Source organism: Caretta caretta, chromosome 2 (assembly GCF_965140235.1).
Source record: "Caretta caretta isolate rCarCar2 chromosome 2, rCarCar1.hap1, whole genome shotgun sequence".
NCBI classification, from domain to species: Eukaryota; Metazoa; Chordata; order Testudines; family Cheloniidae; genus Caretta; species Caretta caretta.
The window spans coordinates 224,511,549-224,538,363 of NC_134207.1; the positions used below are offsets into that span (position 1 = coordinate 224,511,549).

The 26,815-nt window shown below is 40.8% G+C and overlaps 1 protein-coding gene across 3 annotated transcripts in view; it reads left to right on the plus strand.

Moving 5' to 3' along the window:
- The window catches only part of LOC125631434 (cyclin-dependent kinase 6), a 225,418-nt gene that overhangs the window by 188,964 nt on the left and 9,639 nt on the right, over window positions 1-26,815 (plus strand). For all 3 annotated transcript variants that reach the window (XM_048838145.2, XM_048838144.2, XM_048838146.2), the window contains 5 exons: window positions 19,421-19,518; window positions 23,222-23,300; window positions 24,904-24,978; window positions 25,162-25,194; window positions 25,615-25,683. In XM_048838145.2, coding sequence (XP_048694102.1) covers window positions 19,421-19,518; window positions 23,222-23,300; window positions 24,904-24,978; window positions 25,162-25,194; window positions 25,615-25,683 — 354 coding nt within the window. The remainder of the gene's footprint in view (window positions 1-19,420; window positions 19,519-23,221; window positions 23,301-24,903; window positions 24,979-25,161; window positions 25,195-25,614; window positions 25,684-26,815) is intronic.

Genomic DNA, 26,815 nt, shown 5'->3' on the forward strand with positions numbered 1-26,815 from the left:
TGGTTCTGCTGCCTGTCAGGATTTCCATGACATGGAGGTGGAGGGTAGGATTTGCCCCTGAAACACATTGGTTTGTAAAATAACATTTGCAGGATGAAATTCACAAAATATGTCTGTCCCATTTACTCCATTTGGAGAAACTACTAGGACTTCCACAGAAACATCTTTTATTAGATGGTATTTATTACTCATAGTTGTACCCTGTATCTGACATGCTGCTACTTCAGAATTCGGAACTACAGCACCTTAAAAGCTAGAGTGAGTTTAACCACCTCTGCATCGCTGCTGGTGCAACGATGGATGGTCTGTTATTTTGCATGTGGATTTGTAAGTGTCCCTGATTTGCAGGAATATCACTGATTTGTGCCATTGTTTTTCCTCATTAGGAACTGGGGATTAGTATAGTAAAATATGAAAGATTTTAAAGGGCTTTCTTTGTTCACACCATTTCTATTTGCAGCCTCAGAATATTTATCTCCCCCCGCCCCTTTTCAATGACTTTTATTAATGTTGCTCTTTACTTCCATGTCAGAGAAATGTGTAAAATATATCCACATACTGGTGTCAACAGCTATAGGGTCAAATGTGCAGTCCTCAGTCAAAAATCCCACTGAAATAGAGCCCTTCCCTCCCCAAATAATTTCCACACTCCACACCACAAATAGCCATCAGCATTCTCTGTTTTACTCAGATACTTTACAGCGCACATCCCTACAGTATCTGAGCAGGCAGCATGTGCCCCACTCTGTCCAAGTAGGAGAAACTTGACTCCCTGCCTGGTACATCCCTGCCTGTTTTACCTTGGCTAATGTCCTGAAACAACTTGAATCCAGACTCAAGATGCATCTCCACACTGCCAGCACATGGCCAGCCAGCAATCAGATGTATGCTTTGCATCCTGCTGCTCACTGCTGTGTCAGGGGTCACTCCACCTCTGTGCTGCAGATCCCAAGAATAATCTTAATCCTCCCTTCTCCCCAGCTCCTACAATACTTCTACATGTATTTGCTCTGATTTATACTTTCCACTATCCACCTTGCTAAGATAGGTCATTTCCAAAGAGCTTTCCAGTCAAGGACCACCCCCGCCACCCCCCGCATCCAAGTCACAGTTTAATCAGATGAAAGCATGCCATGCAGCTCCTTCCTGCCCTGCATGTTTTGTCATTGATCTTGCCCCATTCATACAGCTTTCTGTGGGAGGAGAGCCTTGGGAAGAGCAAAGGTTCAATATCAAATGTGCACTTTAAATGACATTCAGTGCCAAAAGAGGCACCAAAAGAGGTTCACAGTGCATCAAAAACAGTCAGTTTCACACCCTGACATTTACTCTGGTTGATGCTCCCAATCCCAATTATACCACTTGTGCCCCAGTAAACCATCGTTACCTTCACCTCTCTTGCTGCTTGTGTTCATATGATACACAAGCAAAGAGTGGGAGATTATAGGTCTGAATATGCTGGAATGAACAAAATGTATTTCATTGACCAAAACAATGAAACCTCTTGATTCAGCAGATCACTCACTAAACATAGCAGGCCAGATCTTTGGCCCTTTCAAAGGCTCCTTTTCACTGCTTTTAGATGCCTTAATGCAGTAAATGATGATTTCCCTATTGTAGAGGAATCTTCAATAGCTGTAGGGCTGGCTATGCCAGCCTGACACCACTCTCCTTTCTGGAGCAGATTGGGGATGAAGAGAGGGTGATTCTGGCCAGCAAAGTGGCTCCTTGAGCACTGCTGTCCATCAGCAGAAGTTAGAGCAGTCTTAAGAGCAAGAGTGATCCATGGTGAATGAGAAATCTGGATCCAGGGGGAAAACACAAAATGATCAGCTCTGGAGAATGGTATTAAGATACAGAGCCTCTGGGTCAGTGGTTCTCAACCTTTTCCTAGCTGAGACTCAAAATCCATACATGGTTTCTTGCAATGCCTCACCAAATCCTGCAACCCTTTGCAATTACACAGCAAAAAGCATGTCTGAGTTTGGGTGCTGGCAAGGGGTTTCTGAGGTTTGGGTTGAATGAGATGGCTTCAGGGACTTGCTGTCTGTAAGAGAGGGAGGGATGATGAGCTTTTGGTACGGAGTCATCTCCCTGCCCAGTGCTCAGCTCCACTGAAGTGAGGAGTTCCATTGTGATTGGAATAAAGAGCTAAACGGGGGCAAGGCAGAGGCATCAAGAGAAAAGAGCATGGCATGAGCTGCCTTTTGCTTTCCCTGTGCAGGCTCCTAGCAACCCAGTGATTTTGGTGTTTCCTTAGCTGGTAGGGTATGACATCCTCCCACCATTGCTCTCTTCTGCTTTGCATACCAACAGGTGAAAAGTGCTGCTCTAGATTACTAGTTCAGAACCAGACTAAGTCAGCAGTGACTAAAGTCTGTTCCCATCTGATAGTAGTTTTATGGCCAATGTGAAATGTGTTGGAGGTCTCAGCCCAGAGTTTAGCAGGCAGGTGTCTGTTTCACCAAAATCACCATTACAACTGGCACTACTTAACGCCCTGGATGTCATACTCAGCCAAGGTCAAAGACTGGATGCAGGATCTAGAAACCAATCTACCCTCCCACTGGGAGGTGACCCCTTTAGAGCAATGATTGGGGGTGAGTGAAGAAATTTGCATAATTGCTGCACTTTTAAGAAGGCTTGTGGGCCTGATCCAGTTGGAACAGAGCCTAAAAGAGGACATCAGTATCCAGGGCTGTCAATCGGGCACCTTTCACAAGCATTAGATTCACTTCTTTTTTAAATAAAGAAACATAGAAACTATGCTTAAAGTTAAGATATGAACCTGCCATTTATTTTTTCCTTAACAGAGACAGTATCACTTTGGCACTTAAATCAACCTGAGGCACACACTGATTATTTCCTTTCCAGCCTCTGATTTCTTTATAAGTTCCTTTCAGATTAGTGTATTTATGGCCCCTTTTGTTCCAGTTCATGTAAATGCTCTGTTTCTGATTTTGGGTCTGGGTGGGGTTTGTTTGGTTTTTTTATGCAATGCTTACATTACTTTGAACAGCTTTAAAAGCAGAATGTCTTTGAATGTTCTAATAAATGAAAAATCGTACCTTCCAAAATGATGTCTTATAAGTTGAAGTATATACTGTGGGAATGTTGTTGATATTATTATAGCTCCTTAAAGCATCACAATATGCTTTACCTTGTGTGTCTTTTAAATTCTATACAGTAGTGTAAATCTGTATTTCCTCACTAGCTCTATACTCTTCAGTCTGAGGATTCGATCCTTCAAACACATGTGAATAACTTCATTCACTTCAGCAGTCCCATTGAACTGAATGGGACTACTCAAATGAGTAAAGGTACTCATGTAAGTGTTGCAGGATCAAGCCTTTAGTTAATAACTGATTGTAATAGTGAGGACACATGGTTAGTAACAGCACCCAGACACCAGCAAATGGGGTCTTTGTTAATGTGGATACATTTATATCCAAGTTATTCAACATTAACATAAATTATTGCTATTATAATTCAAGTATATTATTTGTATCTGAAATACACTAGTCCTGTGAAAGTGTAGTTGCCAGGAAAAGCATTGGGTCTTTTATAGATTTATAGATTATTTACATTTAGCAATCATTTTAGTTATTGACATAAAGCTAGTTTCATAGAGAGGCAAATGATAGATAAATTGTAATGTTCCTGAATAAGCTGCGTACTGTACATTTGAATTTTGAAACTAGAAACTGTTTGTTCAGATGTAGTATTTTTAAATGCCTAGAGGGTTTGTTTGTTTGTTTGATTTAATATGTAAAGGAATAAACATAAATTACTTTGAAATTTTATTGTAGAGCTAAATGTACATATAGCATAATGTCGGGGGAAATCGTTTGAAAGATTAAAATTAGAAATCATTTCACATAGCTGCCATTTTGGCTTTATTTTGTTTGCAGTAGTCATAGTAGATACCAGTCAGTAACAGATACTTATATCAGTGCCTGAGTTTGCCTGGCTTCTCGTGATTAAAATAAGTTTTTGCAATGATAAAATTGCTCTTGTATGTTTGAGTGTGTTTCTGGAAAAAGGCAAAACTACGTAGGTTGTTGAAATAAAGAGAAATATGAAAGTAGCAGGCTTAGAGACTGCTGTGGAAATACAACCACATGAAATAGGGTCTAGGTTTCAAAGTATTTTAAATCAATGGGCCTAATTCACTCCTTTACACTGACTATAGTTAAATTATACCAGGGATGAATTTGGCCCATTAAGTCTATAAATTTCAATATCAGGCATCTCAGGTTTATATACAAATAATATAGTTTAGTAATTAAACAAAAATAGATTATACTTATGGTAGTGTGTGACCAGATATAATTAGCCCTAATAATGTTAGTTTTCTCAAATTTTCTGTGGGTTATTTTTTGATACAAAGAATGAAAAGCAAGTGTCTTAGTGAAATAGGGATATGTGGAGATAAGCACAATGTTGGTACAAAAGGTACCAAAATTAGAAATTTAGGTCTCAGTGCTCCAGACCTTTATGAACTCAACAGAATAACTGGGATGACTTGTGTGTAAAGTTAAGCATGTGTGTATATGACTGTAGTAAGGTATTGGTTCTGAAATCTGCAAGATATGTGACATTTTCAAAAGGCCTTGTTAAAAATGTTGGTTTTGGTGTTATGTGGTTTATTTTGAACAGTGGGCCAGATTCTGAATGCAGTTGCACTGATACAGATGGTTTCAGTGGAGTCAAAAACATCAAAAGTAGTTCCAAGTTATTTTGCCATGCTTTGAGCCACATCCTCAATTGGTATAAATCGGCAGAGTTTCATTGACCTCTCTGGTTCTATCCCAAATTATACCAGGTCAGGAACTGGCCCCTTGTATTCTAGATCAAGTCATTTAACGTAACATTCAGTATGACTGTATTTTACAAGGTGAAAAGTTACCTAAGGTGCAGACTATACTACATAGACTATCATTTATATCTATTCACAGGACATGATTTCACTGTATCACTTCCTACTTGAAATTCAGTCTGTTATTTTAATATCAGGGTACAAACATGAAAGGTGCGTGTATTACTGTTTCTTTTAAAGGTGCATAATTATTTTTATTCAGTGTGCCTAAAAATTCCTATTAAATGCTCTCTATGTGCTCCTCATTCATCATAAAATATGTGAAACGGTGCCTATATCACCTACAAATGTACAGAAATGTATATTAAATACAGACATTTCGCAAGATTGGTTTCTAGCTTTTATGTCTCGCAAATACTTTTCCTAGGCAGCACATATACAGTATAAAGTGAATATATATATATATACATACATTATATGCATGCACGTACATATGAACAGTTACTTACACAAACTTCCTATCAACTACTGATTACATCAGTCTCATTCCGTCACTAATGCACTGCTTTATTCCTTACTTAGCATGAGTTCATAAGAATAATTTCATAATGTGGCTACTATGGCTCTCAATCCTTCTTAAAAAGATTTTTTTCAATGTCTTATGGCTCAATCCTGCGACCCTTGCTAACATAAGTAATTATCCTCCTAAAGATCTCCCAACCCGTACACATATAATCCTGTTGAAATCAATGGGACAATTCACCAGAGCAAGGAATGGTCACATGAGTAAGGCCATTCATGGTGTAAATCAAACTTGCATCACTTATCGACTTGCTTCTATGCATTTAAACTAAGTTAAATATACAGAGTTGTTTTGGAGAAACTAGTGCAGCATTTTTTTGGCAGGGGTCCAGTGAGTCTAAATAAGCAAACCAATATCTTTAAAGTCATAAAGGTTTATAAACTAGGGTGAAAATCGCCTTCCCCTGCTCAAAGCCCAAGTAATAGTGGATGGGCGGAGGAGAATGGAATTCACATAAATTCCTACTATCTACTGCTCCAAGTGCCTTGCCTTCAACCTTGCCTTCTCATATATATATATATATATATAGGCTGTCAAGCGATTTAAAATATTAACCACGATTAATCACACTGTTAATAATAGAATACCGTTTATTTAAATATTTGCGGATGTTTTCTACATTTTAAAATATATTGATTTAAATTACAAAACAGAACACAAAGTTTACAGTGCTCACTTTATATTTATTTTTATTACAAATATTTGTGCTGTAAAAACCTAAAGAAATAGTATTTTTCAATTCACCTCATACAAGTACTGTAATGCAATCTCTTTATCATGAAAGTTGAACTTACAAAAATAAAACAATGTAAAACTTTAGAGCCTACAAGTCCACTCAGTCCTACTTATTCAGCCAATCGCTAAGACAAACAAGTTTGTTTACATTTGCAGGAGATAATGCTGCCCACTTCTTGTTTATAATGTCACCTGAAAGTTAAAACAGGCATTGTTGTAGCCGGTGTCACAAGATATTTACGTGCCAGATGCACTAAAGATTCATATGTCCCTTCGTCTTCAACCACCGTTCCAGAGGATATGCGTCCACGCTGATGATAGGTTCTGCTTGATAATGATCCAAAGCAGTGCATACTGGCGCATGTTCATTTTCTTCATCTGAGTCATCTGCCACCAGCAGAAGGTTGATTTTCTTTTTTGGTGATTCGGGTTCTGTAGTTTCCACATCGGAGTGTTGTTCTTTTAAGACTTCTGAAAGCACCTTTTAAGACTTCCACACCTAATCTCTCTCAGATTTTGGAAGGCACCTCAGATTCTTAAACCTTGGGTCAAGTGCTGTAGCTATCTTTAGAAATCTCACATTGGTACCTTCTTTGAGTTTTGTGAAATCTGCAGCGAAATTGTTCTTAAAACGAAGAACATGCGCTGGGTCAACATCCAAGACTGCTATAACATGAAATATATGGCAGAATGCGGGTAAACAGAGAAGGAGACATACTATTCTCCTGACGGAGTTCAGTCAAAATTTAATTAGTGCATTATTTTTTGACAAGCATCATCAGCGTGGAAGCATGTCTTCTGGAATGGTGGACGAAGCATGAAGGGGCAAACGAATGGTTAGCATATCTGGCACGTAAATACCTTGCAATGCCAGCTACAAAAATGCCATGAGAATGCCTGTTCTCACTTACAGTTGACATTGTAAATAAGAAGTGGGCAGCATTATCTCCTGTAAATGTAAACAAACCAGTTTGTCTTAGCGATTGGCTGAATAAGTAGGACTGAATGGACTTGTAGGCTCTAAAGTTTTACATTGTTTTGTTTTTGAGCACAGTTATGTAACAAAAAAAATCTACATTTGTAAATTGCAATTTCACAAAAAAGAGATTGCATTACAATACTTGTATGAGGTGAATTGAAAAATACGATTTCTTGTTTATCATTTTTACAGTGCAAATATTTGTAATAAAAATAATATAAAGTGAGCACTGTACGGTTCTTATTCTGTGTTGTCATTTAAATTAATATATTTGAAAATGTACAAAAACATCCCAAAATATTTAATAAATTTCAATTGGTATTCCATTGTTTAATAGTGCAATTAAAATGAGATTAATTGCGATTAATTTTTTTAAGAGCGATTAATTTTTGAATTCAACACGTGAGTTAACTGCAATTAATCAACAGCCCTAATATATATATATATCAAAATGAATATTAAAAAAAACCCTACCAATACAAGATACTCCACTGCACATGCTTCGCTCCCTGAGGAGAGGATGAGAGAACAAACAACACATGACAAATGTTAATCACGTTGCACCACTGGAAAGTGCTCAGATACTATGGCCGTGAGCATTATGAAAGAACCTTGACAGAATAGAAACAGAATAGAATAAAGGTCTGTTAACCAGGTTTATGGACTGAAATAACTACTGTAACCCTCTGTAGGGATTCCCAGTCTCTTTGCCTGCAGAACTTCAGATGCAATGGCCCCACTCTTATCCTACCTCCAGCTATACCCTACATTCTGGCCTCTTTTGGCCACTTGTGTGGACACTGCTCTTGCATCTATCCCACAATACAGAGACACCACTGAGGGCTCTAATTGCATCCTTTAAGTATATCTCTGCCAGAATTGTTAAAACTGAAAAAACAACCAGACTTACCAGGGTAAATTGATTAATAACCCAGTGACATTAACAGAAACTAGAACTAGAATTCTGGGGGACTCATGCCTGTTAAAATTAAATAAACTTCAAATAAGGATGTCACAGTGATCAAAGTAACCTTTTATTACAGGTAGATATATAACTACATGGAATATTTCACAATCTAACTACTTAGTAATGGGATAATTTCATGCCATTCTAACCACCGGCATTTTCTGGGTATCACTGAAGGATAGCTAGTTAGCCATCAGTAAAATGGATGTCATCATGTTTAAAGTATACTTTTCTATATAACAAAATGCGCTATCGGCGTTACTTATAACACAGATTATTACAACTGAAACATTACATTTAACTTACCTTTAATTCAGAAAACTACGTACTCCGTTCCACTTTTTTCTTTATACGTTCAGTCAGTCTTTATTTTCACTTTCTGGCTGCCAAGTGCTAGAAAAATCCTGCAGTGAAGTGCTGTGGGGTCCTTGGATGGGAGGAATTACAGTATTATTAGCACACTTCATTGTTGGAGGATCTGAAAGTTCTTTACTGATTTATTTTTCAATGTATAACGTGCCTATCAGAACTTCTACACCAGTGGTTCCCAAACTTGTTCCGCTGCTTGTGCAGGGAAAGCCCCTGGCGGTCTGGGCCGGTTTGTTTACCTGCCACGTCCACAGGTTCAGCCGATCGTGGCTCCCAGTGGCAGCGGTTCGCTGCTCCAGGCCAATGGGAGCTGCTGGAAGCGGCGGCCAGTACGTCTCTCGGCTCGCGCCACTTCGAGCAGCTCCCATTGGCCTGGAGCAGAGAACCGCAGCCACTGGGAGCCGTGATCGGCCAAACCTGCGGATGCGGCAGGTAAACAAATCGGCCCAGCCTGCCAGGGGCTTTCCCTGCAGAAGCAGCGAAACAAGTTTGGAACCACTGTTCTAGACATATAAACAAAAAGTTAGATTACATACTTTAATTCAGTCCTAGATTGATACGATGTCAAACTCAAAAACTTCTGTCCATCCATCCAGAATGCTACCTTTTTTCAACCTTTTCGCTCTCATTCTATTAGAGAGGGAGAGATACTTTGTAGCTTGCCCTAATGTAAATAAATACAGGCTCTTTTGAGCAGGGTTAGAAGCAAATTCCAGAATCAACTGAGAGGCCCTGAAACCAGTCACCACACCTATAAATCTAGAAAGTGTAAGTTCAAGCATCCCAGAAAATCTCAACTTCTGCATTAGAGCACTAAATAAGAGGTAAAAAGAAAGGGAGTACTTGTGGCACTTTAGAGACTAACAAATTTATTAGTTAGTCTCTAAGGTGCCACAAGTACTCCTTTTCTTTTGTGAATACAGACTCACATGTCTGCTACTCTGAAACCTAAATAAGAGGTGGTTACTTAGATAACCAGGACCACAAGGCTTTCCAGATCAAAACCAAAATCTTGCATTGCACCCAGAAATCAGCAGGGACCCACTGAATTCTACAAAGCACAGATATAATAACCTCCATACATGACAAACCATCAAATAAAACAGCAAGCACATCCTTCACTAGCTGACTTTCCAAGTGGTTTATAAGCATACTCCAAGTAGAGCACATTGCAGTAGTTCATCCTGAAGATTACAAAGGCATGTATAACTTTGGTGAGGGCCATATCTGAAAGGAACCACCTCACCAAACAGATGAAAAAGGAATGTTGGTTACTGCTATTATCTGCGAATCAGCTGAGGGTCTGGTCTGATAACCAGGCTACAAACCTTATCAACAACAACAAAAAAACAACCTTGACTGAAGTAACGGATGTCACCTCCTCTGGTTGTTTTCCCCAGCTAACCAGCATCATTCCTGCCTTAAGCAGATCAAGCCTCAACCAACTATTCCTCAGCACAATCTCAGCCAGACACTGAAATATATTACTGCCTGGGTTCACTATCTAGCTTAGGTTCTCATCACCACAGTATATGAGCATCTCACAGTTATTAATGCATTTATCCTCCTTATACCACTGTGAGGTAGAGAAGTACTATTATTCCTGTTCTACAGATGTGAAACTCAGACACAAAGAAACTAAGGGACAGATTTACAAAGGTACTCAGGTACCTAAAGATGTAGATAGGCACATTGTGAGATTTACAAAAGAGTCTAGGCATGTAACTCCCACGGATTTTCATTTAATTTCACCTAATTCCCATTGATCGCCCCTCGCAGCCTCCCACACAGACAGAGCAGAAAGACTGACAAGACAGCATGCCACATAAGAGAACCCTGGGAGCAACTGAATAATTGCCTATCAGCATTCTCTGTGCCCTCTAAGAAGAAAAGAAATAGAGCCAATTCAGTATGACACAACCCATCAATAGTAAGGTCTGCAATTACTTCAGCAATACTTCTTGGCCAATGGTTCGAAAGGCAAAAAGAGTCAGTGTGGTTGGTTTATGTCCATAGTCAGAAGGAAAGCACTGACCAAGACCAATGCAGTCTGACTTACGCTCAAGTCTAAAATCGAACTGAAAGGGTCAAGAAAATCTGAGAACTCTATCTAATACTAGAGCTGCTTTGGCACAATCTTCTCAATAGCCTGTCCCATTTCAAAAAAGGAAGGTTTTTACAAACTATGACCTGATCCTCACACAAAAATCCAAGGTAAAGCCTAACAAATTTATTTGGGCATAAGCTTTCGTGGGCTAAAACCCACTTCATCAGATGCCCACGAAAGCTTATGCCCAAATAAATTTGTTAGTCTCTAAAGTGCCACAAGGACTCCTCCTTGTTTTTTGCTGATACAGACTAACACAGCTACCGCTCTGAAACAAGATAAAGCTGTATCACAGCCCGTTTACACAAGAATAATATTGCATACTATTGAAACAGCCATTTGTAGGGTGGCACACAGCAGCTCTTTTAGCAGAACAGAAAAATTACATAACAATTTAGGGCAAGAATTAATTAAGAATACTGTAGCCAAGTGAAACTGAAGGGGAAATTTTTGGTAGGTAGAATATAGTAATATCAGAATTGTCATACTGGATCAGACCAGTGGACTGTCTTGTGGTCCTATCTCTTACATTAGCCAGTACCAGATGCTGCAAAAGAAGGTTCAAGAAACCCCATAATGGACAATTATGGAATAACAAGTTTATAGAGGAAGTTTTCTCTCTTCTCTAAACAATCCAAATTTTTCCATCTCTTTTCATGGAAGTCTTTCCTGTAATCATTTTCACCATCCATTTCTGAATGCCCTTAATTTCTATTATAACTGGGTTAAGATAGAGCAGAGGTTCTAAAGCTGTGGTCCGCGGACCAGAGCTCCATTCAGGTGGTCCGGGGATAGTTCCCTCTAAGGTGTGTGACTGGGCAGCCACACACCCACGTGGCTCCACTAATTAGGTGCCTGGACCCTGGAAAAGACGCACATGTAGGGTGAGGTGGTGGCCTTAGGGGATATAGCGGGTAGGTGAGAGGGAGCAGTGGGATGGGAAGAGTGGGTGGAGGGAATTTGGGACGTGCAGGGCTGTGGTGGCCAGAGAAAGAAGCGACTTTCCCCAGTTCCAAGGCTGTGTCTGCCAGGGAGAGACAGCCCTCCTCCCCAGCCTCAGCTCTGTGGCTGCTGTGGGGGGGGAGAGACCCCCCCCCCGCTCCTTCCCAGCTCCAGCTCGGGGGCTGCTGCAGCGGGGGAGAGAGGGCACATCCATCGTAATAAAAGAGTAAGACTATTGATATTAAAATATGAGTTGTGTGCTTTTATTTGTAGAACAAAAAACTTTAATTATTGCTATTTTTATATAGCGCTTTTATCCAAAGCGCTTTACAATAGTTAGCTAACAGTATAAACAACATTTGGAAAGGTTTCAGAGTAGCAGCTGTGTTAGTCTGTATCCACAAAAAGAAAAGGAGTACTTGTGGCACCTTAGAGACTAACAAATTTATTTGAGCATAAGTTTTCATGAGCTACAGCTCACTTCATCGGCTGCATGCAGTGGAAAATACAGTGGGAGATTTTATATACACAAAGAACATGAAACAATGGGTGTTACCATACACACTGTAACGAGAGTGATCAGATAGGGTGAGCTATTACCAGCAGGAAAGAAAAAAAACCTTTCGTAGTGATAATCAAGGTGGGCCATTTCCAGCAGTTGACAAGAACATATGAGGAACAGTAGCGGGGGGAGATAAACATGGGGAAACAGTTTTACTTTGTGTCATGACACATCCACTCCCAGTCTTTATTCAAGCCTAATGTAATGGTGTCCAGTTTGCAAATTAATTCCAATTCAGCAGTCTCTCATTGGAATCTGTTTTTGAAGTTTTTTTTGTTGAAGAATTGCAACTTTTAGGTCTGTGATCAAGTGACCAGAGAGATTGAAGTGTTCTCCGACTTTAAGTGGTCCACCAAGGCCGTCAGCGAAAAAAAAAAGTTTGAGAACCACTGAGATAGAGTAACCAGATCTGAACAAAGTATTCTAGGTAAGGGTATATCATTGTTCTATATAAAGACATATTTTCTGTATTATTCTCCATCCCATTCTCTATATATCCTAATATTGTTTGGTTTTGGTGTTTTAAACACACTGCTGTACGTTGAGCAGAGGTTTTGAGACACCCAGAATGGTGTCTTTTTCTAAAGTGACGATGGTTAATTTAGAATACAGCAATGTGTAGGAGTAGTTAAATTTTTTTCCTTACAGTACACATTACCTTGCATTTCTCAATAATGAATTTCATTTGCCATTGTGGTGTGTATTCACCTGCCTTTATTACACCTCGCTGAAGTTCTTCACAATCTTCTCTAGTCTTGTCAAAAGTGAACAATTCTATATTTTCTACAGGGGTTGCGATCTCACTCTTCACTTCCTTTTCCAGCTACTGATAAGTATGTTCAACATCACCAATTCTAGTAAGGAAATTTGGGAACATTATGTTAAAAATTGACCATTTTTTCCTAATCTCAGTTTTCTACCTTTTAGGCCTTGTCTTCAGGTGCGGGGTGGGAGTGGGGTGGTGAGTGTGTTCTTATTGTGTTATCTAATACCCATGGTAAAATCACAGTGAAGACAGGGCAGTTTAGATTTTAACACATATTAGTAGGTTGAGGTAAATCCTAGGCTCTCCTTCCAGTGTTTATCTCCACCTTCTAATACACTTGAAAACTACAAACTTCCTTGTTTTTGTTAGCATTTTATCATGAGTTACCAAGTATTAGCTAACAGTGGTAAGAAAACACCATTTTTCCTAGTGTAGATACACCTTTATGTGAGCTCCTAATCCATGACAGAATTTAACCTCTCATGTCCTGATTTCTTAGCCTATGCCTTCACTAAAAATGGTATGTTTTTACCCCAACCCTATACCGCCTGACTAGCTACATCAAGGACAAATGTGTTGTCTCCACTGTGAGATAGCTATCTTGAGTCAGCTGTTTCAGCCTTTTTTTGCAGTGACAACATTGCCCTAGTTTTCTTACTAGCCTCTTGCCACTTTATAGCCACTGTCAAGGACTTTTTGAAAGTCTGAATGTGACATCGGATTCTCCTTTAGCCACTATTTTGTTGATTTGCTCAAAGACGACTAAGCTGGAGAAGCAGGCTTTTGTTCTGTAGAAAGCACACTGGTTTGTCCCTGTCACATCACATTCCTCTGGGAATTTTACGATTCTATTTTTAATGATAATTTAAACCAGACTACCTGATTCTGAAGGAAGGTTTACTGCTCTTTAATCCCTCCTACCTAGTGCCTTCCTCCAGTACGCCAGCTGACGAAGAAATTGCTTATTTTTGTTGGCAGCTCGGCCCCTTCCTTCATTCTTAGCTTTTGTCTGAACTGGATGAATACTCTCCAGGCCGAGTCTTGCTGCAATCACTTTGTGCCTGCATCTCCTCTTTTGACACCTCACTCCCTGGCAGTACTTCCCCTCTATCACCTGGGCTGGGCAGGTTACTGTCCTGTCCCAAACCCAGCTGTGGCGTGAACTGCGGCAGGGGGTTAGCTTCTCTGCAATGGCTTACTCGGCCTCCACGGCTTTTCCCTCCGTGTGCCGCCGGCTCATCCGATAAGGGTGCTGGCCGACTCGAAAGGCAGGCGGGGACCGGCAGCATTGTGCCCCTAGCAACGGGCTGGCTGGGGGGCGGGGGCTCGTAACGCCCCTCGGCCTGGGCGCCAGGCCCAGCCCCAGGGCGGAGCCCAGCTAACTGGGGCCGGGCGCGGGCGGCGGGGCGCCAGCGCTGCGCGCCCTGCAGGTGGCGCCGTGCGCCCGCCGCTTGGGCCGTGGGCAGAGGAGCCGAGCTGGGCCTCGTCGCCTCCTGCTCTCGAGTTCCCGGCCGGGAGCGCGCGGCGGAGCCGAGGCGTCTGTGCGGCGCCGCCATGGGGAAGCGGGATAACCGGGTGGTGAGTGACGCGGGACTCGGGCTCGGGGTGGCGGCAGAGCCGCGGGGAGGCCGCCCGGGGAAGCGCTGCTGCGTCCCGCGCCTCAGGCCGGGCCTGGCCTGGGGAGACCGGGGTGTAGCGCTCGGCCCGGCCCGGCGCGGCCACCAGCCCCTCAGCTGAGGGGGGAGGAGGCCTCGGTGAGTCCTGCTCCGCTCCAGGCGCCCCATCCCATTCCCCCCCCCCCCCCCCCGAGTGCGCCGGCGTATCACCGGGCGTGGGGCTGTGCGGGGACCCCGGCCTCCCCCTGCTCCGTGGTGGGTCTGCACAAGGGTCAGACCAGGAGGGGCTCTTGTTGCTGAACGGTCTAAAGCATATTTGCAAAATTGCAGTCTGGGGATCGCAAGATGGGGGGCAGTCCCCAATATCCGCACAATATGCGTGTCATCATATATCACAATGGCGGTTCCTGGCCGCATGAAAGCCTTGACTCTCTCGATATAAACTGGGAGCCGATGATGATGATAATTACAATATAATTGTCCTGCCAAAAATGTCTCCCATCACCAGTATGGGATTCTTGGGTAAGGAATGTGGTGCCATTCACCTGGCCTGGCCTATTTCCCAGCAGAGTAAAAGACCTTTCTCCACTGATCGTAAATTCTACATTGTGCATCACGTATTCTTTCAAAACTGGGCAGCCAGACAACCCAAGGAATTTACTTGTCATATATGATAGAACTGTTCATTTCCTAGTCAAATCTAGCACAAATCACTAATGACTATATGTACTTTCTGTCTGATATCTGTTTTGTGTTCTGTCATGTGAAAAAAGTTAGGGTGCTGGCCAGTTCCTTGCAAAGACATTTTCCTATCAATATTATTTCATTATTGAGTGTGCTAAGCCGATTTATGGAACAGAATAAAACAAAACAAAGGCCTCTGGCCTAAAGTATTGGATACATATGGGTCCTTCTCTCTGCACGGATCCTTGTCTACACAGAGGCTCTGTTGACTTCAGTAGGTTATTCCTCAAAATAAGTGTTGACCTCCTCACATGTGATCTAATTGTAGGATCAGACTTTAATTTTAGGTTGTCAACCTTCCTGTCCTTCAGGTCCTTCCTTAAAACTTCCTCTTTTCAACTAGCTACCCACCACTAACCATCTACAAATACTTTTATGCTTGACCAGATGTTCATATTTCATTTAATCTTATTCAAATACAAATTTTGCCAACTAATAAGTTGTGTGATAAAAATAAACCAAATCACATTATTTTGTTTCAGCCTTTCCCCCTTGTTTGTCTGTATTTCAAATTTAGGCTGAGATCCTGCAAGCTGTTCCCAGCAGACAGATCCTTTCAGTGACTTTAGTGGGGCTCCTTGTGAGCATAGTGGTCTCCCTGCAAAGAGAAATTGTTAGTATTCAGGCCTTGGACTGTAAGGCCAGGTTTACAAAACTTTTGTCACTAATGTCAGTTAGGAGTGTGATTTTTCTACAGCATTTTTATGCTGGCAAAAGCCCTGGTGCAGATGCAGTGTTATTGGCAAACAAGTGTGCTTTTGCTGATATAGTTCCCTGAGTAAGAAAAATTGAGTATAAGCTGTACCAGAAAAAGAACTCTTTTTGCCAGTAAAAAGAACGAGGAGTACTTGTGGCACCTTAGAGACTAATGCCATCATGTGCCAGCAATGCCCCTCTCCCATGTACATTGGCCAAACGGGACAGTCTCTACGCAAAAGAATAAATGGACACAAATCAGAGGTCAAGAATTATAACATTCAAAAACCAGTCGGAGAACACTTCAGCCTCCCTGGACACTCAATTACAGACCTAAAAGTCACAATTATTCAACAAAAAAACTTCAAAAACAGACTCCAACGAGAAACTGCAGAACTGGAATTAATTTGCAAACTGGACAGTATTAAATTAGGCTTGAATAAAGACTGGGAGTGGATGAGTCATTACACAAACTAAAAACTAATTCCCCATGCTAATTTTCCCCCTACTCTTACTCACACCTTCTTGTCAACGGTTTGAAATGGGCCATCCTGATTATCACTAGAAAAGCTTTTTTTCTCTTGCTGATAATAGCCCACCTTAATCGATTGGTCTCGTTAGAGTTGGTATGGCAACCCCCATTTTTTCATGTTCTCTGTGTGTGTGTGTGTGTGTGTGTGTGTGTGTGTATATATATATATATCTCTTCCTACTGTATTTTCCACTGAATGCATCTGATGAAGTGGGCTTTAGCCCACGAAAGGTTATGCTCAAATAAATTTGTTGGTCTCTAAGGTGCCACAAGTACTCCTCGTTCTTTTTGCTGATACAGACCGGCTACCACTCTGAAACCTGTTTTGCCAGTGTAAACTACACCTACACTAGGAGTGTTTGCTGGTATAGTTATACTGACAAACCTTTCTACTGTAGACAAGGCTTAAGGCAAGGGCCTTCTCTTTTTTGTGTGTGCATAAAGCACCATGCAAACCACTGGTACAGTAGAAATGAAATAACAGAAATCACCACCCTAGTTCATATTGACACAAGGACAGGTTGGAGGGAAAGGGGCAGAAGGCGTCATGCTTGGGGGGGGGAAGCACAGAAGACCCTCTGCCCACTAGAGCAGGGCTTCTCAACCAGGAGGTCTGTGGCCCCTGGAGGGGGTCACGAGCAGCTTTCAAGGGATCTGCCAAGCAGGGCTGGCATTTGACTCACTGGGGCCCAGGGCAGAAAGTCAAAGCCTGAGCCCTTCACATGTGGTTTTGGGTGCTGGGCAGTTGCCCTACTCCTACCCCCTAACGCTGGACCTGGCTTTTAAATGCAGAAAAACAGTTGCTATGGCAGGTGGGGAGTTTTTATAGCATGTTGGAGGGGCCTCAGAGAGGAAAAACGGTTGAGAACTCCTGCATTAGAGAATATTCTCCTCCAGAGCCTAGAATGAAACCCAAGATTCCTGAGTCTCACCGTTCCTCTGCATTTAGCAAATGTCTGTGTAACCTGCTGTTAAAATGTCTCCTCTCTTCTAGTACTGGTCCACATAAAGCATGACAACTTACTATTTACTTATTGCTGCTGTTTACTAAGTTAGCTCAAGTGGCAGAAGATCTAAAGGGTCCAACCCTGCTGGTGAACCATGTGGGTTTCAGTATGATATCACATGATAGAATGTCTAGGTTTTTGTTTGTTTGCTCTTTAAAAAAATCTGGGAAATTAAACTCTTACAAAAAAGTTTAAAAGATCGTTATCAAGTTTGCAAACTCAAGCACCCAAAAGTTAGGAGATTCCCTATGCAACCTTAATTTGGCCACTTTCTGCATATATATTACAATACAGTCTTTCATCTCATGATCACATTCTGTTTTTTACACAAGACCCCTGCCTCATTGAGTGCATAGGATGGACCTGCTCTGAGAATGAATAAGGGTTGTATAGCGAAGGGGCCAGTTATCTGTAGGACCCCTGATTGGTTTGTTGTTGAATTTGGAAGTTGTACAGCTATTGAGGCAGATGATTAGAGGAAGAGAAAGAATGGCTTCAATCCCTTTTGCATTTGCAACAAAGCTCATATGTGATGTTAGGCAAGCCACTTAGTTTCTGGGTGTCTGACTGAGACATGTGGTGTGACCTGTAGAAGTGTGAGCACTTGCATCTGTTACTGTAGTCAATGGGAGCTGTGTTTTGAACATATAAAGTGCTATATAATTCAAAATATTCTGAAAAATCAGGTCCTCGGTGTGTCAAATTGGGCACCCAAAATTATACTTTGACCTTAATCTCTCCCTGCCTCAATTTCCCATCTGTAAAATGGGGATAATATGCCCTTATCTCAGAGGAGTGTTGTGAAAACAAATTCATTTTTGTAAAGCCGTTGGATAGTATAGTTATGAGTGCCATGGAAAAGCCCATGAGGAAATTGATAATTCTGCCTTCAGAACATAAGGAGAAAACAAAATCTTGAATAGCTTCTCGCTAATGAACACTGTCCATCATGTGCACTGAATGAAGCAGGGGTCCTATGGAAGAAATAATATGTGCTTATTTGATTATAGACTGTATCATCATGTACAGATAAATGGACTGAATTTGGGTTGCACAGACAACATTAATTGTGGCATTTTTTAACTTCCGAGTGCTCTTCACTTTTCATACTTAATGTTTTTTAATATTGCTTACGTGATATCTATGTGTATATACAGATCTGTCTAGAGAAAGGAAGATGTATGCACACAAGCATTAGTGTGGCCATATGCTTCTAGTATATTCATGAACCAAAATTTTAAAAAATTGTTAGGGAATCACTTCCTTACTTAGGTAAACTGGGGATTTTTTAAATATTTGGAGTTATAAAATTTATCACATTTTGAAGTGCATATAAAGAGAATACACAGACGTGAAAAGGAGGAACAGATTACAAAGCTTGATTAATAAAGCCATTATAATTGATCTGTTGCTAACTTGAATATATTTGGGGTTAAAACATATGATTTAGTACTTAAATGCTGCTAAATTCACCAAAGTTTTGTTTATTTACATCTATTCGGGTTTTTAGTTTAAAACAAATCCCAAATGTAGTAGTTTTATTATGTGGTAATATTATCACTAATTAATACAGTCTTGGTTGTGTGCCACCATCAGTTTGTTCCTGGCCAAAGTGAGTCTAAGGCCTGAATGTACTACCTTTGCCGTGCCAGAGAGTAAGAGACTAGGGATATATGGCACTGTAATAATACTTTTATAATAGAGCATCGCATCCTGAAATCTCAAAGCACTTTACAAAAGAAGCGCTAAGTATCACTAGGCCCCTAGATAGGCCCTTGTTCCTTTTGTGGCTAAGTAGATTATGTAATTCTGAATTGGAAACATGGTGTTGAGTCTGCATATCGGCTTGAAGCATCATTTTCCTCTGGCTAAATGCCTTCCATCAATAAGAAACATAGAATTGTTTTCAGTAAGTAAGGAAAATTGTATGTGTGGGTTTTTGTTTCTGCAGCAAAGTAGTTCAATTTACTTCTCACTTTGCTTTGTCATCTCCAAGGCTTATATGAATCCTATAGCCATGGCCAGATCACGAGGTCCTTCCCAATCTGCAGGGCCAACAATACAGGACTACCTGAACAGACCAAGGCCTACATGGTAAGTGTGGAAATATCTGATTGCTCCTTCTGCAAAACCACTTATTTGATGAAAGATACTATCTTAAGTGCCCTCCTTCTCAACATACACTGTGATATTTTATAAAGGGATTCCTAGTGTCTGGCCAAAGCATTTTTTCTAGATATCAGTCCTAATTTTATATTTTTAAAAAATTGTTACAGTGTAAGATGATGGTATTTCAGCAACCATTTCTGAAAAGAAATATATTAAATTGATCCAGAGGCATTTTTAGCAACAATTTCTCAGGCCACGTCTTCACTACAAATTTTGGTTAACCCAAGATACATTGGCGGAAAGTCACCCGAGTTAGTATATTACGCATGTATGTCCATACTTGGCTGCTTGCATCAGCACTGCAAATACTCACCACTCCTGTGTCGATGCACAGTGTGGTGTAGCACCCGTAAATATCCCAGTGTGTCACTGTCTGGTGCATTGTTCTTTGGGAAAGTTTTGCAATGCATTTTAGGACAGAAATGAGTCACACAGGGATGACGAGGAGCAAGGAGTCAAGTTACCATCATGCAGCTTTCTCCATCACATAATGCCATCCATATCCCAAAATGTTTACATCTTTTTTTTTTAAATCCCACAAACCTGGGCACAGCACTTTTCACTGTCCACCAACTGTGACACATGCATGGAGCCTGCAGCGTTCTGCACTATTGTCATGAAAGTTGCAAACAGAGGACAAACAGTCCTCTACTATTTGCAGGCCCACAGGAAGAACTGCAATGTGATGATTTCTTTGAGGATAGATTGCTGAGGACATAGTGGCATTCACGGAGCAGCTAGGGACAGTGGAGCACTACTTCTGGGCTGGAGAAACAAGCACTGACTTGTGGGATGACGTTGAAATGTAGTGTTGGGGTGACGAGCAGTGGCTGCAGAGTTCTTGAATGCAAAAAGCAGCATTCCTGGATCTGTGTGCCAGCTCGCCCCATCCCTCCAGGGCATAGGCACCAGAATGAGAGCTGCATTGACAGTTGAGAAGTGAGTAGCGATTGCAGTATGAAAGCTTGCAACACCAGATTGTTACCAGTCAGTGGGAAATCATTTTGGAGTTTTAAAATCCATAGTGGGAGTTGTTGTTATGCAAGTGTGTAGGGCCATTAATCATCTTCTGCTATGCAGGACTCTGAATCTGGTGGAATGCAGGACATAGTGGATAGATTTGCAGAAATGGGTCCTGAACAGCAGTGGGGCCATAGATGGCACCCATTTCCTTATTTTGGCACGGGCCTGCGTTGCTACAGAGAGCATCAGTAGAAAGGGATACTTTTCTTTGATTATGCAACTGTAGATGGATCATCAAGGATGCTTTAGCGATATCAGTGTGGAAGCTGCATGATGCTCGCAACTTTAAGAACACAGGACTGCAGAAAGCTGAAAGCAGGGACATTCTTTCCCAACTGGCAGATTATCATTGGCAGTGTTGAAATGCCAGTAGTGATTCTGGGGGACCCTGCCAACCCCTGGCTTCCTTGGCTCATGAAGCCATATGCTGTCCACCTTTACAGCACCCAAGAAAGATTCAGCTACCAGCTCAGCAGGTGCAGAATGACAGTTGAATGTGCTTTTGATAGATTGCCAGCATCCAGTGGCCCCTCAATATTTATTTATGAGATTGGAGGTGGAGTGCCTGTGTACTGAGTTTGAACAGCCAGACACCAGAACCATGAGCTCAGCATGGAGCTATGCAGCTGAGGGAGCCTTTGAAAAAATAACTTTGATGTGGTAGTGTGGGGCTGTGCTCTTCATGGCCCTGAAGTTTTAGGGGCTGTTACGAATTGTTAGTGCTAAGTGTACATTTATGAATATTGAACCGTCTTTTAATTAACTTATGAATTGTGTGGTCCTTTCTGTACATTTATAATTTATTACACTGTTACTCACTGAACCTGTGAGTTCTGTCATCCTGTAGAGTTAAATGCAGTTAGTACTTTGAGTAGCGTTAGGGATTCTTCACTATGTTATGAAGTAATAAAGATAAATTTATTTCCAAAAAAATAGAAATGTATTGCATACCTAAAACAGTGCCAAAATAGTTTAATTAAAAAAATACAATAAAAACTTCTAAAATAAATTAACGGAATCCAACTTTAAAATCAGAAAGGTAGAAAACATTCCTGTCCATTTTAGTCCATTTTTGCTTCACATACACCATCTGTGACTGCCATGTCAGTGCATGTGAGGCTGTGGTCCTTACTGTTGTCCCCTGGCATGGAGTGGTAGGGATGCAGCCCATGATGCCACATGGAATGTTGGAGTCCATAGCAAGTTGCTAAATTGGAGTTCTTCATTGACTACAGAGAGAGCTGAGTATGTGACTGTTGGACCTGTAGGTCAACAAGAGTCTGCAGCATTTGTGTTTGCTGCCTGAGTGCATCTCCCTCTCCTTTTCCTGTGGGGACACCTGAGCCTTTCTCCTGTCTGCTCTTTCCTTCTTCATACTTTCTGAAATATTTACCCTCCAGGCCCTCTATTTACAGTTCAGTGCAGCACTGGCTTGCAAGATCTCACTGAACATATCCTCTCTAGTCCGCTTTTTATCCTCCTTATCATGGTCAGGTATTCCGCAGGGGACCACTCAAAGCCATAGAGGTAGCAGCTACAGATAGATGTATTGTTGGATTTACAGTTACAACAGAAAGCAAAAAATAAGTTTCAGAACTCCCTTCCCTTATTCCCATAAAAGTTTTAAATAAGACTAGCTTATTGACAGTTCAGTTTTGGAGTATCACAGTATTAACAGTAGCTAGGTGTGCTCGCCAAGGTGGGTAGTTAGGAATATGTGGGAGTTTTAAAGAGAAAGGGTGTGGCTTCTGGGTTCTGTGACCCCCAGGCAGAGGAGTTCACAATTGTGATTAGAGCAGTCACTGCAGGACAGCTACTGGAGGACTAGGGTTGACGTAGGTCATGCAGTGTCTACACTCATGCTGTGTTGACCTCAGTAGGTCAACCATGGCTCAATGCCGTTTGGGGAGGTGGTGTTATTGCCTCACCATAATAGAGTACTTACATCGACCTGAGACAAATTTGAGTGTAGACAAGTGATATAAGTTGATGCAAGGTGACTTACTCATAGATATTAAGGTCAGAGGGGACCATTATGATCATCTGACTTACATCAACCTAACTTTTTACTGTAGACCAGGCCTAAGAAGAGAAAAACTTTACGCCTCTATTTTTTGTCATGGCTACCATTACCTGAATTGTGGGTGTGTCCTCACCAGTTATTTTTAAGTAATTTTAACAGAATCACACATGGAAAGAAATTTTTCTGGATACGTTTTCAGAATTGAATTCTACCTTGCAGAATTGTCGTCTTAAGAATTATACCATCTCTTAAGATGAGTTACTAAAATTATCTTGTGTTCAATCCATTTTATCTTATTATACATCAAATTCAAGCATACATTACCTATCACCAAAGTAAGGACTAGATGCTGAACAGGAATTTATTTACAGGACCTAGCCTTTAAGATATGTAAATTGTAACATAACCTAAAAATAATTCTGTCTCCTTTCATGGGAAATTCAGCTAAAGATAAACTGAAGAAACAACTTGGATTACTGTCTGTGCATTTCAGTGGAAATTTAAAAAAAAATCTTAATGTCTGTTCAGGTGTTTTAGATGTATAGATATCTGTGTAAAATCTATGTATTTTTTTTATATAAGGGAAGAAGTGAAAGAACAACTAGAAAAGAAAAAGAAAGGATCAAGGGCATTGGCTGAGTTTGAAGAAAAGATGAATGAGGTTTGTGATTTGATTATTTTGTGTTGGTGGATCATTTAGAAAAATTATTCCACTTTGTGTTCCACTGTCATTAGCAGGATGAACAGCCCACTGTGTGTGTGTAAGATTCTTCATGAGCTAACTTTGTTATTAAAATATTTAAAATAGAATTACAGCAGTTACAGAGCAAAAACCATCTTTTCCTTTCCCCTGCTAATGCAGAGTTGTTCGCTACAGTATATATCTGGTCAGGTCTAGTTTTGAAAAAGTGCCTCCTGAATAGTATTTGAGCTCTTGTAATACACTAGAGGGCCACACACCTCGTAGCTTCTGTAGGCCGAGCTTTTTGCGTATCCCTGGGGCTTCTTGCATCCCACTCCATGTGTTCCCTGTGTACCACCCTCCTATCCCCCTCATATTTCAGGGACTCCCTGTAACTGCCACCTAATCTCCCCCTGCTGGAGTTGTGTGTGGTCCCCCATTCCTCCACTTCTCATATCAGATCCCCCATTCTGCTCCCCCTTGCCAACAGTTCTGTTTACCCCTCATTCAGCCACATGAGGTTCCCCAGTCTCCCCTATCCACTCTGGATTCTGTGTGCTCACTTTTCCACCTTCCCACCCTACCAAGGTACCATTCTTTCCCACATGTCAGAAGCTCTGCTTAACCCCTGCTTAATACCGGGTTCCCCACTCTTCCCCTTCCCCGCCCCCTGAGTTCTGTGACCCCAATTCCACCTTCCCACCATACCAGGGTCTCCCATCCTCCCACTCACACCAGGGGTTGTGTGGACATCTGCATTCAAACCTACCCATTATTATTTGTTTCAGAGATGCATCATTCAGGGCTTTGACACATTAAAGTCTGTTGGGAGGATGAGCAGGGGGATATTGTTCTGTTGGAAGGTGATGGGTGCTATCAACCAGTTGCCTGAATGATAGACAGTCCAGAGGTGTGTGAAGCTGTGGGTGTGCTAACCAGATGGCAAGGGCTCCAGGTGTCCCCCATTTTCCCCTTTCTGTTTTCTGATTTTCTCCCTAATTTATAGGGTTCTGGCCCTTGATACCTAGAACATTCAATAAGGGTGGCACACAGGAAGCTTTGTGGTGTAGGGGAGGTGGAGAAAGAATGAAGGGAGACCCCGGTGGGTGCAGTGCACTCGATTTACAGAAGCAATAGTGTGTGAACCTCTATATTCAATGTGAAATCTTTTCATCAGAGGCTGTCCAGATCCTTACCCACCATCTTTTGAATAAAGAGACACTCATATTTGGTGGTACTTGATTTTTAAAAAGTGGATTAATCACATTGCTACAGTGAAATATGTATGTATAGTTGTAAGTTTAATATCCTAATACAGATAGTCAATTAAGGTGTTTGTGTATATATTTTTGTTTAAATAACGGACAGATCAAGGAGCACATTAGCAAGTTTTGTCAAATGAATATTAATCTGTTTATATAAAATGAAATATGTAATCCTGTAGGTTTAGGATTAGTTGAATTATCTTTTTAAAACCTGTACAAATAATACTTGGTGGCTCTGTCACAGATGAAATATTTCAAAGGTTCCTTTTAACTCCGTTTTGAAAATTATGCCAATGGTCACTATCACTGTTTTTCAGAATTGGAAGAAAGAACTAGAAAAACACAGGAAGAAATTATTAGGTGGAAATGAGAGTTCCTCCAAAAAGAATGAGGTAAATATCTTAAGTCTGGTAAAGTATTCATGAGTTGGATTTTCCTGATGTGACATTTTTGCACTGAAACAGCCATCACCAAAGAATACAGGTCAAAATGCAAATTCAGAACTACTTTCCTTGTCTGTGACATATGTCAAGAGATCATGATACCATGTAACAAAATTATCTCTTTCTTTTTAGAAAAAGAAAAAGGAAAAGAAGAAATCAAATAGGGTGAGCAAAGTTTTCAGGTTTTTAAGTTTTACGTGGCTTGAGTTCCTGAAAAGACAAAATAAGAGTGTAATTTGGTATTTTACGTAGATGTTTAAATAACTATGCTTGTGTTGCCTGTTATCTGAGAGTGGTAGTTTAGTTTGTATTTGAGTGGAAAAGGTTTAAAAATAAGAAGGTCTTACTTTAAAAATAGATCATTTGGCTAGAATGCCACACCTTTGTTTGCTTGAGGAAATATCACTCATACAGCTTAATTTAAGAAAATCTCTGAAGGCTAGACTCTTGGAACTAAGATCACTATAGATAACATTTGCAAATGCAGAGACATTTGGGAGAGTATTTGGATGTTCCTTTAACTATTTCTCAAACAGACAAAATGCTGCATCTCACAAGCTTTAATTTTTGTTGTGTTTGGTCAAGTTGTCTTCATCTTCCTCTTCTTCATCAAGCTCTGATTCTTCCAGGAGTTCATCTGATTCTGATGATGAGGTGAGAACTAACGTACCAGAATTGTAATTTTTCTGTTTTCTTTGAAAATATGCTAGTGTATAATTCTAGAATATGCTTGTGCCACTTACTCTCTTATTCAGGTTTTATTAGGATGGTGCATTCAAGAAGAAATGTATGCTTCTTGTTTTAACGTGGAAATAGTGATTGTAGATTAGTCAGCATTTTAACAGAGGCTTCAATTTAGCAACTACTTATGCATCTGTTTACACAATATGAACGGTCCCATTTACTTCAGTGGAGCTGCTCAGTGCATACTTTTAAGCACATGAGTAAGTCGTTGCAGGACTGGGGCCATAATTTTCTTTTGATTAATAGTAACCATTTATGGCCCTACATCTCAGGAACAGTAGCCTGAACAGTTATCTATTTGTCTGTTAGTACCCTGTTAATTGTACATGAAGGGGTATTGGTTTATCTGTGAGATCTGAAACTATAACTGTAGTTTTTTTAAAGGCAAATGAGTTAAAGACCTGATATTTCCTATAACCAAATTAATACACGATAATATAGTGAATATGCAATACTCAAACAAACTTGTTAAAAGAATTAACTTCTGGCCTCACAATTGTGCTCTCCGCTCTTGTGTAAGAGACTAACATTTGGTCCTACAGTTCGTTGCGGGCCCTCAACTTTCATTGAATTCAAAGGGAGTTGAGAGCTCTGAGCCTATGATTGGGTCCCTTAGCATTGATGCTTCACTCAGAAGGCTAGCAGAGACTTAGGAGTGCTACAGAGATAGCAAACCTGCTGGAAGGAGTGGTAGTAGCAATCCCTTTTATTTATTGTGAAACAGTGGGTTATAAAGCAAGCCCCAAGGTGGCTTTCAAGTGATGCTTTGAAAAAAGGAAGCATATAATTGGGAACAAGAAAGGCAAGTCTGCAGAACTCTCACAGGGAGATAGAAGACTTGCCTCTTTCTTTACAGCGAGAAAAGAAACTTCTAGTGCGCAAAGAAGTATAGAAATGAACATGACCTTAATATATCTGTTCAATTAATAGATTTTTCTGTGCACCAAAATATATTTTATAGCAACATATTAAAAGAACACGAATGAAACACTTATTTTAAAAAAGTAATTTTGGTTCATGATAACTTTTTAACACTGGTTTT